We start from the raw sequence: 13,110 nt of genomic DNA, 5'->3' as shown, positions 1-13,110 counted from the left end.
CCCACCACTTAACTATATCATCTTGAGCAAATTACATGATTGTCCCAAGGCCCCATTTCTCATCTGGAAAAGGCAGAATTCTCAGAATTCTCGTGAGTGTTAAACGGGGAAATGTGCGCAAAGGCTCAATGAAACTCCTAACACGTAGAGCTTCGTAGATGTTAGAGATTAAGCTTAATTCCATTGTATGTTTTCCTCTTCATGCCAACTCTAAACTGCACCTTAGTCCGCCATAGCCACCAGCAGTTACGCATGAAGTACAGCGAGAGGCCCGCACTACAGTGACCACAGTTCTTCGAGTGGTACCACATTTTCAATGTGTCTCTGTTGCATATTGTCACGTTTAGGAATTGCTTATTAGTAATATCAAAGTGAGTTTTATGTCTGCTCACATGAGGGGAAAACTTTACATTGATGCTAAAAGCATGTTTATTTATAGTACAAGTTTGATGCAATGCCTTCTTTAATTTGAAAGGTGCTTTTTAACGCTGTTTTCCTTAATATGTACTTAGAGAAACTCAGTGGTCCTCAGACCATTGGTCAGTCATCATCCCGTTGGTTAGTCAGTGCTCCTAGGCGCTGAGTTCAGGTAGTAGCTGCATTTCTCCCCTTTGCCTTGAAGAGGAGGTCATCATGTTTTCTGTGAGGGGACAGATAATGTTTGGTAAACACCTGAGAGTGTGGGGCTCAGGCTCAGGAGCACAATAAAATAGTAACGATGTTCTCTTCATTCACAAAGTACTCCATCCAGATGTTTCCCCGGGAAAGCCTCTAGGGCTTCTGGGAGAAAAGAAGCAAGGGCTAAGAACAAGGAATAAGTGGGTGAGGGCAAGCAGTGCCCTTAAGTGTTTTGTTTTTCAAACATTTTCCAACAGAAAAAAATATACCTTAATAGAAATTCATGCTTTTTTTCCTCCCAAAGGAAAAAAATTACTCTGGAGATCATGGAATTGACCCAGAAGTTGACCCAAGGACCAGGTGCCGACTTAGATGGCCACTGGAAAGCCACTAACAGGCCCAGCTGTTTCCTTGGCTGTTGGTTTTCTTTATTTGGCAGCGTGGCGTGTACAGGATGTTAAGTTAAAAATATACATTTCCATTTCACCTCCTTCCAGGGCCACTTGCTTTTATTAAAAATGGGCTTGTGGTACACAGGAAAATGATGCGATTGTGTTTGTGCGCCACACGTATGAGGAGGCTAGATGGAGGAGAAGGGCATTTTAGTCTTTTCCTGCTCTGCAGTGATCTAGAAACGTAAGAGAGGACGTGAGGACTGGCCAGGAGATGCTAACTCAGAGTAAATTTGGATCTCCTCAGACCAATTGAAAGTGTTTTCTTTCAAGGATTCTAAGCGTCCATGCGCTGAAGAACCTGGAAATCTATTTGGAAGCAAAGCACTGCGTGTCTGCTTCCATCTCTTCTCTCTCCAGATGGCTCTTCCCTTTTGAAAAACTTGTACCCACTGTGACTTAACACTTGCCTTGTTCACAATGAAATATAACCTCAGAGTGTGAGAAGGCACATCCAGGAATGCAGAGTGCAGGTAATCTGAAGTTTGTTCTGAGGTCAGAGGGGGAAGAGATATAACTGTGATATAATATAAAACAAAAACCAAAAAAATTGCCAGCCAAATGGAATTTGTAAAAGCAAGAGCATTTTTCCCTTAAAAACTTGCAATAATAACACACTTTTTAAAAAACCTGTGAAACGTCCATACTGCCCAGCTATTGCACAAGAAAATTCCATATCTGCCATAGAGACAGTTGCACGTCCACATTTTACTGCCACTCTACTTAAAATGGCACGGAGGCGGCATGAGCCTAGTTGTCCGTCAATGGGTGAGTGGGTAATGAAAATGTGCTACATTTACGCAGGAAGAAAAATGAAACCAGAGAGTTTGGAGGAGTCTGGATGGACTCGTAAAGCATAATATTAAGTGAGGTGACCCAAACTTAGAAAGAAAATGACATAGTCTCCCTCATATGCAGACCCTAGCCTGTGATGTATAGATGTATATGTAAACAGATGAAAGTGTGGGCATAGTGTAGTGCCCACCTTAGCATCACCTAAGCTATTGGGTGATGGAGATGGAGAGGATGCAGGCAAAAGAACACAGCCATGAAAGGAGGACCTAAAGCTTATATTTCAGTATCATTCCATCTCTGTCATAGTGTCTTCTATTGTGTTGGGAAAGTGAACAAAAATGCAGTTGATAATAAGGTATGAAACCCACGTGACACCCCATGGCTTCAGGAGTGTCTAACAATGCGCATGTTCCCTGAAATGGACAGCGTTTGAAAGAGGGCAAGTGTTTGAGTGACACCCTTCACCTAGCTGCTCCAAGTTTTATTTCTGAGTTCATTATAATAAGGTGATCTTATTTAGTTATAAAAAAAAAAATAAAGACAGCAGTGTCATCTATGTTCTTAGTAATTAAAATGCATAAAGGTCATGGCCAAGCATGATGGCACAGGCCTTTAATTCCAGCATGTGGGGAGCCAGGGCATGCAGCTCTCCGTGAGTTCCAGGACAGCCAGGCCTACATAGGGACATGCTAGCTCAAGAAAAGAGAAAAAAAAGTACCATGTTGATTCTATTTATGCACTGTGATCACTTTCACTGTTTTGTGTAGAGCCCCGTATGACACCACACACACACACACACACACACACACACACACACACACAGGCACGCACTTCAGCATTTTATGACATTAAATCAAGCTTCTGTTCTGCATTCCAGTCTGACGTTAGGACCGCTGCACTCTGTGATCTAAATTCCTTTGGGCGGGTTCTTTATGTATTCCTGCGTTTTCTCACGCTTAAGGGCCCTGTATCTCATCTTGAGTAAGGAGCTCTACCCATGCATTACTAGCTGTAAGACGGAGCACCCCCTGTTAATACAGCCAGCTCTGTCAGCCAGGGATAGGCGACTGAGTTTGAGGATACTGGGGCCTTTGGGCTCCTCCTCTGCCTTGTTTTTCCTGTTGTCACCCTTTGACATTTTACCATTAGCACCTCTACCAGATGGGAGCAAGGACAGGGGCCCACTCTGTAAAAAGCTCGGTGAGGAGGAACCTGGAAATCGTGTCTAACAGAAGGTCTTCAGATTAGCTGAGTGTCCCGTGTCCCGAACACTGTCCGCAGCACTGCTGAGTACAGCCACGACAGTGCAGTTTGTTTTGCACACAGCCTTTGTCCATTCTCATACTAAATAGGATTGTACAGCTTCAGCAGGAAGCTTCTTTTCAGGACTCTATAGCAAACCCCCTCATGGGCATTTCCTCAACATTGACCGGTAGCAACAGATCACACTTGCTCTAAGGCGTTCTGTCCGTATTTAAACTCAGACAATTGCCCAGAATTTGTTACGATGCTAGATTCGGGTTGTGAAATAACAGTTCTCTAAATTCAGGCAGCATGCAGCTGTCCTCTGATGTTGAAAAAAAGGTCTTATTTGGTTGTTTAAAAGTTATAAAACTTTCATCCTTTAGCCATGTAATAATTTTTTGTTTTTGTTTTCGTGTTTTTGAAGACAGGGTTTTTCTGTATAGCACTGGCTGTCCTGGAACACACTCTGTAGGGCATCAACAGTCTGTGACAAGCTCTATGGGGGAAGGAAAGCGGAGTTAGAAAGGCCACAATAATTGTATGTAGGCAAAAAAACCTTCAATACAGATTGATCTCAGTGTTACTGCTTGTGCTCGCTGCGTGTGGTTTATGCTTATGGAGTTACATTTTAAGTTATCGGGTCTTAAGGAAGCGTCACTGTCTACTTGAGTGTGTCTGGATACACACCCTTTGTGTTTCAAAATGAGTTTGTTGCAGGTCAGAGGCACAGCATACCTAGCTTCTGACCCTTAGCACTGGAGACAGGAGAGCACCGAGCGGAGTCTGCGTGGCTTAGACTATCTTAGGCTGCATGGGTTCAGATAGCCACATCATCAAGGCATTGCTGCCAGCCCCCAGGCCCATGCGTGCAAGGCAGAGCTTGTCCAAGGGGTGTTTAGAAGAAGGAAGTGAGACTACAGCAAAAGCCTGTCCAACAGGCACGCATGTGTTGCACTGTAGTTCCCGATATCAACTCCATTTCAGGCCTACAGCAGTGTCTGACTAATATATAGTGACTAGACTACACTCTTTCTTTAGTGTATATGAACTTTATATTATAAAGCAAATTCTTTGAATATTTGTTTTCCAGGAGTGAATGTTAGATTGAGATTTCATTCCTTGGCTTTTTGCTTTCTTTTAAACCTGATAGTTTGTGTTTTTTTTTTTTTTTAAAGAAATTACACTAAGTTTAGGCATACAGCCTCTAGTCATTAAAACAATGCCTCCAAATAGTTCACATGCCAGCTCATGCCTTGCCACTTCTTAAATTGGTGGGACCTCCACTTCACAGGCCCCAAAGGGATTCTGACACTTTGCCTCATGTCACTACCTCTGTCTCTTCCCTTGGGAAATGACACCCTGCTTTTTAAGGTGGATGTGAGCATGGTCCCTCGAGAGGACTTTTTTTTGACCCAGTGTTGGCTCATCCCTCAAATAGATGAGCTCGCTCGTGGTCTAACCCTCACTAGTTTTCCAAGGTAGTTGCTCACGCTGTTGACAGAAACTCATTTGAATGCCCTGTTTGTGTTCCCTTCCCCTTCCCCTTGAATGTTACTATTAGCATGGAAATTAAAAAAAGAGGAGGGGGGAGGCGGGGTAATTGGTCAATAATGCTTTTTTAAAAATTCTCCCAAGGGTACCCTGCAGAATTTACATCAACATAGGGAGGCACTGGACTTACTACCAGTGTTTCATGGGGAGGTCTTCGAAGCCAGAAAACTGTTTTTACTTACTAACTAGCCTTCCAGTGCTAGCTTGTGGGAGTGTATATGTGTGTGTGTATACGTTAAAATGTAGAATCTGTGTAGATAGTGGGTGAACTGCACAAAACTATTTGAAACCTGCAGTTTTAGAAACAACAAAATGGCACACTTGTCTAATAACCTTCATGATTATTGAGTCATTACTTTTGATAGAGATCAGCTGGGACCATTCTTAAATGTCACTTCCCCTAGGGATGAACGGATACAGCAGGCAGTTGCCCACTTGCACTGTAGAAGGTCCTTAGGGGTCCTTAGAAATGAAAGAATTAATTCCTGCTATGCCTATTTGTCTCATACAATTTTCTGGCACCTATGATAGAACAACTAGTGTGCACATTGATGTGTTAATAGAAGGCTCAGTGCACACAAGTTGTGAAGACTGAGAGGGTGTGTATACAGAATCACAGTAAGAGGAATTCTCCTGTGGCGGTCTTCCTTATGCTTTCTGTTGCAGTGATAAAACATCATGACCAAAATCACTCAGGGAGAAAAGGGTTTCTTTCATCTTCTAGCTTGTGGTCCATCATTCAGGGAGACCAGGCAGGAACTCAGAGCAGGAACTGAAGTGGAGACTCGGGTATTTGGTTTGTGTGTATGAGGGTTTTGCCTGTACTTCTCTCTGTGTACCACTTGTGAGCCTGGTACCTGCAGAGGCCAGCAGAGGGCATCAGATCCCCCGGAGCTGGAGTTGTGCGCCACCATGTGGGTGCTAGGAATCAAACCCAGATCTTCTGCAAGAACAGCCAGTGAGTGCTCTTAACTGCCGAGCCACCTCTTTAGTCCCGTCCATTGAACTTATGAGGTATTAATTCTTAGTCCACTTCCATCTGTTTTTGTTGTTGGAAGGTTAAAGTCCTGACATTGGAGGTGTTATTTGTATGTGGAGTTGGGTAATGTTTAGAAAGAGCCAAGTGACGTAAGCGAGAGCAAAGAGGTAGAGAGATGAAGGCTGGACACGCAGAGGAAGGCTTGAAGAGTTTCACCAACTGTCAAGGTCTAACAGAACATGCGATTGGAGCTTACGGGAAGTGGAAGGCAACTTCGCTTGGCCCACTAAGGGTTGTTTAGAGTGATAGTGGCCACGCAATTATAGGGACTCCAGACAGCAAAAGGTATAGCCGTGTTTGCAGAGGTATACTCAAGTGGGAAGGTTAGGAAAGGAGGTTGGCCTGCTGACGAGAAGACGAGCAGTAGCTGGGTGGTGGCGGCGCTCGCCTTTAATCCCAGCTTTTGGGAGGCAGAGGCAGGTGCATCTCTGTGAGTTCGAGGCCAGCCTGATCAGGAAAAAAAAAAAAAAAGAGGTAAAGCTGACCCCTTCACCTGAAGCACACAGACTGAAATTGGGGAGCAAAGAAAGCGAGCATCCTAGTGCTCAAGGAGTTATCTACATGCGCGATTGCTTTTCCATTTTAAATCGATTAAATATACTGCCAGGGCTCACAAAACAAGCCTCCTTCCTCTATGTGTGTCTTTGGTTTTGTTGTTCAACTTAGTTTCGTTTCACATTAACTATGACCCTGAACATATACACGTTTGGGTATGCTACATAGTGTCCAGTGGTCCAGTGTCCCTGAAGATGCTCTGCACGCTCCCATATCCTAGGAGAACCGTTATCATGGGGCGGCTGTCCTTGAGAGAGTCACTCACAAGGGCTGCTCTTCTGAGGTCTTTTCTCCATGGTTGCCCATGACCTTAGACATTGAATCACTTAATTGTTTCTGGCCTCCCAAGCCAGCGATTCGGAGCAGGCAGGGTGGTAGGGTGATGCTATGTCTGGGGCCTGAGCCTGCATCCTCACCACACATGGGGCCCACCCTTCCTGCTCTGAGCAATTCAATGCATACTGCTTGGCACATAGTGAACACTCAATAAATTGAGTTGTTTTTCTGTCTCTTTTGGGAGCTGAAGGAGAAACATTCAAATCTGAGAACGGCACCCCCACCCCCACCCCCGCCAGCTCCCCAGAGCCTTAGGTTCCCTGACTGAAATTCACAGAGAAAGCTGGGGACAAACGTGTGTGGATGTGGTCCAGTCAGTCAGCCCAGGAAAGGTCATCATCCTGGCTTTGTAACTGGGCTGACTTGAGTTCAAGGATCTTAATTCAGTTTTTGTCAGGATGAATGAATTGTAACTTAGGGCAGCGTTTCTAAGCTAGGTACAATATCATGGCAGCTCGAAATGCTTTTTTTTTTATGAAAAGTAGCTGATGGGGTATCATTCCTGAGTCACCCCATGTTTTGCCTGAATTGTTTGTTTTATCCACTGCCGACACCCCACAAAAACCAGCAGAATATCCCTTGACATTTCTCCCAGTTCCTAGCTGAGGAAAGCATGGGGTTAGAAGAGCATCTTCTGATAATTTCACCCATGTATATTTGTTAAAATCAAATGGTTTTCTTGCCCTTTCTTCCTCCTCTCTCTTTACTCCAAGATCCAACCGGATTAATCTTGTCTTCCTGAGCTAACTAGAGACTCACTCCTATGCCATTGTAAGAAATGACTTTTATATTTGTCTAGTTCCCTTCACTGGTGGCTTTTTTCTCTTTCCTAGTTTTCTTTCCAGCACTAGGGATCAGCTCAAAGCCTCGACTACTACTGAACAATGCTCTAGCCCATATAGACTGTAGTCACACTAGCTCAACAAGGCTGCTGCTGTTAACCCAGGGTCACACTCTGAGTCCCCAGTTTTATGTATAATTATGTTTAATAACTGATTATGTCATAAACAGTTTTTAATCACACATAGGTTTAGAAATCTATCATCAGAAGTATTATGTTTTAAGACAGTTGCTTGAGATGCATCATGTATCTTTTAAATATACCAGAACATGGCTGCTTGTAGACACCTCGGCAGGTGGATCCTGCCTGTTTCCAGCCTTCGGCTGTACGGGTGCTCTCGCAGCTCCGTTTGTTATGAATAGCTGGCTAGCCCATTGCAGAGTCACAGGCGGGCTTGGCACACAGCTTCTGCCTTGCCTGGACTTTATCGCATGAAGAGTTCTGCCAATTTGAGAGGCCAAGAAGGGGGCCTGGTATAGGAGTGCAGCACACTTGCCTTCCCTGAGGCCCCACACACCTTGCCTAGTGTTCCTGAGTCCCGGTTTGTCTTTTGAGATGTTTTCAAATATGTCTTCAGAGTCCTGAAGTTGTGGGTAAATACATTTAGTCCCCTTCAGAACTACAAGCTGGGGATGCAGTCCCAAAGTTAAACATGTGCATAGCATGTACATAGCCTTGGGTTTGACTTCCATCCCTGAACACAAAATAAACAAATATATAAATAAATAAAAATTAAGCCAGAAGTTATTTGTTTTATGTAGTTTTTTTTATATGTCTACGAAAGCAGATATTCATTGGGCAAGCTATTTTGTTAATTGTACTTTGATCATCTATCCCATTCTCTAGCATGGACTGCATGCAGTAAAAACCTCACTGCTGTGACAGTGTTAGGAATACCCACACTAGATAGCATGCGCGCGCGCGCGCACACATACACACACACACACAGAGAGAGAGAGAGAGAGACAGAGACAGAGACAGAGACAGAGACACAGAGAGAGACAGAGACAGAGAGACAGAGAGACAGAGAGACAGAGAGAGAGACAGAGACAGAGACAGAGAGACAGAGAGAGACAGAGACACAGAGAGAGAGAGACACAGAGAGAGAGAGAGACAGAGAGAGAGAGATACACAAAGAAAGAAAGAAAGAGCAAAACCCAGTGAAAGCCTGTCTCTGGCTAAGTATCTCTACTTTGAGAAAAACTGGATTCACAAATGGTCGCATCTGGGATCTCCATAGTTAGCTAGATGACAGTGATTATATTTGAATATAATGACCAATGAGCCAACTATAAAAGTGACTGCTACAGGGGCCTTTTAGAGAATATCTTGTAGCATTTGGGCCCCCCCCCTTTTGGAACCTAAGTCCCCACTCTGTAGTGTCCTACAAGAGTGACTTCCCTCTCTTTGGGCTAATACATTTCCTACTGGCACTTTAAAAGAAAATATTTCTTAATTACAAGTGATGGACTATTTTGTTTTTATCTTACTTAAATAAAAGCTCGCTTTTAAACTAGCCAGAAACAGTTTCAGAGAATCTTAGAATTATAGGGGAAAACAAAAGCAAAACCAACATCATAAATAACAAAAATTACAAGGGAGTGCCAGAACAGGACACTGTTATTTCCATAGTGGCTTCTTTGGCTCTTACCTTGCTCATGTCAATGTGTGCAGACTGCTGCTATGGATATGGCTAGTGGCAGATAAAAATGCAGCTGTGTTCCTGTGTCCTGCCGTCTGTCACTGAGGCCCACATGGTGCCAAACCCCGGACTGTGAAAGCATTCATATGTTTTGTTGTGATTGGTGCTCAGTCTCCCCAGATACAAGTAAGCCTGGATTTGCTCTGTAGCGTATGGAGTCCCAGCCTTTCATGTTCCGCAGGTGACAAAACCTAAGCAGAGGGCAATTATTGGTCCAGCTCCAGGTCACAAGCCTCGTTATCCCGACAGGAACCAGGTTTCCTGACTTCCAATCCATTGCTTTTCCCTCTAACAAACGGCTTCATCTGCTGGCCCGACTTTCCTTGGTTTTCCATTAGTGGTGTTGGCGCCCTGGCTCTCCTGCTCCCCACCCCGCCCCCAATCCTGTATAAGGTTTTCTGAGGGTTGATGTAACAAAGTACCACATGCCTGGATGCCTTCGCACAGTAGAAACTTCCTCTCTCACCTTTCTGGGAAGTAGAAATTGTACATCTGGGTATTTACAGGGTCATCTTGCTCTCCCAGAAGCCAGTCTAGCACTCTCTCTCTCTCTCTCTCTCTCTCTCTCTCTCTCTCTCTCTCTCTCTCTCTCTCTCTCTCTGTGAATGCCTGTTTCTGTCCCCCATACTCCCCCCTTCCCCCCCTCCTGTTTCAAAAGAGATCTCACCTGAATTGGCAGTGCTTCCCCCTTTGGAGCCCCCCAAGTGCTGGGATTACAGGTGTGAGGCATCATGCTCTAGAAGTTTCTAGTTGAGAATCATTTCCACGCCCTTTCCTCAGCCCTTGGGGTCACCCACTGTCATGAATGCTTCTTGGCTTCTAGACACATGACTCTGCAATATGTTGCCACACGATGTCCTTCAGGAATGTGTCACTGTAGAGAGGTTAACCACAGCCTAACTTGACTGCATTGTACAGAGACCCTATTTCTGAATAAGGCTTCATCCCTGTCGATGTAAAACGGCTTGGAACGTCAACACATCTTTTTGGGGAAGCGATTTAATCTGTAACAGCCCTGCTTGGCTTCAAGCTCATTGTAGAATAAGGCAGGTATCGCTAACACATGAGGAAATGTTCAAGGGGATTCATTAAACCTAGAGCATCGTGGCCAACGTTTGTAGTGTGTTATAAGTACACACTGGGAAAATTTATAGGCTGTTTGGAGTGTGATTTTTGGATTAATTTTTTCTTTTGAGCCATTTCCTGGGTCCAGTTTTAAAAGTAGGGAGCAAATAGACTTGAAAGCATCTAATTCCCATTTTCAGTGAAGCTCGTAAACTTATGCATTTTTCAAGGGGGAAAAAAAAAGATATCTAAATACAATAGCACGGAGCACCAGGAGTATGTGTATTGGTTTTCAAGTCTCTTTCTCACTTGCTTGCATATGTGAAGCCTCTAGTTAAGACAAAAGCCAGAACTTCAGTTGGCTGTTTACTTGCTTCTGTAGTCAGAAAGTGTAGAACAAAATGCTTGCGTCAAGTATTTCATGGTGAATGCCTACGGATTTACTAAGCATTAAAAGTAAAGAAATCCTACCTACCCACCCGCCACTCTTAACTACATCCATTTCCTTAAATTTCACTGGTTAGATACAATTCTTTGTGCTCATAATTATTCTCTTTAATGTTATGCATCAGCTTAGGAAGAAATATATATTTGTATATATATCCTTAATTTGAATCTTTAAAAAATATTTTAAGACTATGTAATAGGAGTAAATTGCCTTGTCCTTTCTCCCCCCCCCCAACCACTAAGTTTTATATATGTGATTCAAATCTCCCTTTAAATTAATGTGGTTTAGCTTCAACCATACCCTTCCCATAAGGCTAGTCCCATTTCCTATAATCTTACAGGCCTAGGAGAACAATATTTTCCCTTCTGTCATCTTGATAATTACGTGCGCTGTGCTCAGTGGTGGCCTATTAACTCACATGAATACTGTGGGCTTGCAAAATAGCCTCAGATTTCCATACCCTGGAACTGTGAGAATTTTCTGTAATGGTGCTTTAGCAATAATGATGGAGGTGCAGGCATTTCCTGGGGATTAATGACCAGCTGGGAAGAACCAGTTGGCCCTTGGCTCTGCCTCCCAGCCAGCCATTAATTCCAAGGAAATGTCTTTTGCTGAGGTCGTTATTGCTATTATAAGCTTAAAATGGAAAAACATAGCAGACATATGAGTTATTTTTATGGTTTGATGCCGTGTCCAATAGTATGTACCAATTCGAGAGATGCGTATGTATATATGTGTACAAGTGTAGGTCAGGTCATTTGACTCATCCCCCAGTGATCTATGTATTTTATGACTGATTTTATAGTTCTCAGTCATTCTTTCCCACAAAGAGAAAGAAAGAAAGAGAAGGGAGTGGGGGGGAACAGAGAGAGGGAGAGAGAGAAAGAGGAAGGAAGGAAGGAAAGAAAGGAATTAGGAAAGCAAACAAGCAGTCTGGTTTGGTAATTCCTGCCTTTGTCCGAGCTTTCAAAGTATAGTACCCAGTGGCCCATTTACTCTTATCTTCTGCAAATAATATTTAGGTTTCACATATGAAGGGACTAAGACATTATTTTCTGGGTAGATTTGTGCGTGCGTGCGTGCGTGCGTGCGTGCGTGCGTGCGTGCGTGCGTGTGTAATTGTTTTTCTTCTAGAACAAAGTCCTCCATGAATGAAAAGGGTGGAAAACACAACACCCACCCCACAATAATCTCTCCGAGCCTCTTCGTCTTTTCCCTGATATTTAACAGCATTCTTATGCTTATCCTTTACATGTTGGATCCACAAGGGCGTTATCCAGCCCAGCAATCCAACATTCCAGGGGTTAAAGAAAGTATATTAAATATTGCGGTGAGGGGGACCCTTTAATGCAAAGCCACCTGAGGCCCAGGCCAGAGTCCGAACACTGTCCTCCTGCTCCTCTGGGTTTTTGTCCACGTAATTAGCCACCACGGGCCAAGTCATTTGAGGCTAGATTACTAAAGGACTCTCTAGAAATATTCATTATGGCCATAGAGGGGAGATCTTGACAGCTCTAGAATATTGGTCCCCTTGGTCTTAAGGAGAAATGGGAATGGCATTGCCTAGCTGTGATGCTGGAGACCATTTTAAACCCTTTTATCCGTCAGTGGCTCGACATTTATCAAGCATCAACTACAGGCTGCACCTTTTGGAAGACTTGAAAATAAAAAGTCACAGTGCACAGGTTGCACCAAAAGAAATGCAGGTGAAGCTGTGTGCTCAGGCTGAAGCCCCTGTCCCTCCTCTCTGTCCCCTGTCAGCCTCAGCCTCCAGGACAAGCACCCATCAAAATCACCCATTTCACCACAAAAAGGTTTTCTCTTTCTTTGCTTTCTTTCTTTCTTTTCTTTTGTTTTGTTTTGTTTTTGTTTTGTTTTTTTTCTGAAACAGGGTTTCTCTGTGTGACCATAGCTATCCTAGGTCTCGCTCGTAGACCAGGCTGGCCTCCAACTCACAGAGATCCATTTTTGCTCACCATTGGCCAGCACACATTTTTCTAATGTGAGTGCATAAGTGGTGTTTTCAGTTCATCTACAAATGGTTCTGATTCCCTTAGTCAGTGGTGGGCAGCCTTATAGAAGAGGCAGGGATGCACACTAATGCCTTGCCCGTGGCATTACCAGTCTTCTGCTGTAATGATTATTTTGGATCATATTTTGTATTTGATGCCTTCTGTGAATAGAGGGTGTGTGTGTGTGTGTGTGTGTGTGTGTGTGTGTGTGTGTGTGTGTGTGTTTACTATCTAGGTAAACAGTAGCTACTTCATATACATTTGTTGAATAGAAGAGGAAAGAATGTACTGGGCTACTCCAATCTCACAAACATGACCTTTTTTTTTAAATTATTTATTTAGTATGTATACAGTATTCTGCCTGCATGTACACCTGCAGGCCAGAAGAGGGCACCAGATCTCATAGATGGTTGTGAGCCACCATGTGGTTGCTGGGAATTGAACTCAGCAC

The 13,110-nt window shown here is 43.7% G+C and overlaps 1 protein-coding gene across 4 annotated transcripts in view; it reads left to right on the top strand.

The window, feature by feature from the left end:
• Positions 1-13,110, top strand: part of HMGA2 (high mobility group AT-hook 2) — a 119,945-nt gene that overhangs the window by 19,492 nt on the left and 87,343 nt on the right. For 3 of the 4 annotated variants that reach the window (XM_084759880.1, XM_084759878.1, XM_084759879.1), the window contains exon 5: positions 923-1,089. The exons of the other annotated variant lie outside the window; for it this stretch is intronic. In XM_084759880.1, coding sequence (XP_084616006.1) covers positions 923-1,012 — 90 coding nt within the window. In that variant the 3' untranslated portion in view covers positions 1,013-1,089. Of the gene's footprint in view, positions 1-922; positions 1,090-13,110 lie in introns of those variants that run through there. 4 annotated transcript variants of the gene reach the window in all.

The sequence above is a fragment of the Acomys minous genome (genome assembly GCF_964271855.1).
Source record: "Acomys minous genome assembly, chromosome: 15".
Classification (NCBI taxonomy): Eukaryota; Metazoa; Chordata; class Mammalia; order Rodentia; family Muridae; genus Acomys; species Acomys minous.
Note: the sequence above shows the minus strand (reverse complement) of the source record. Positions and strands in the feature narration are given on the sequence as shown.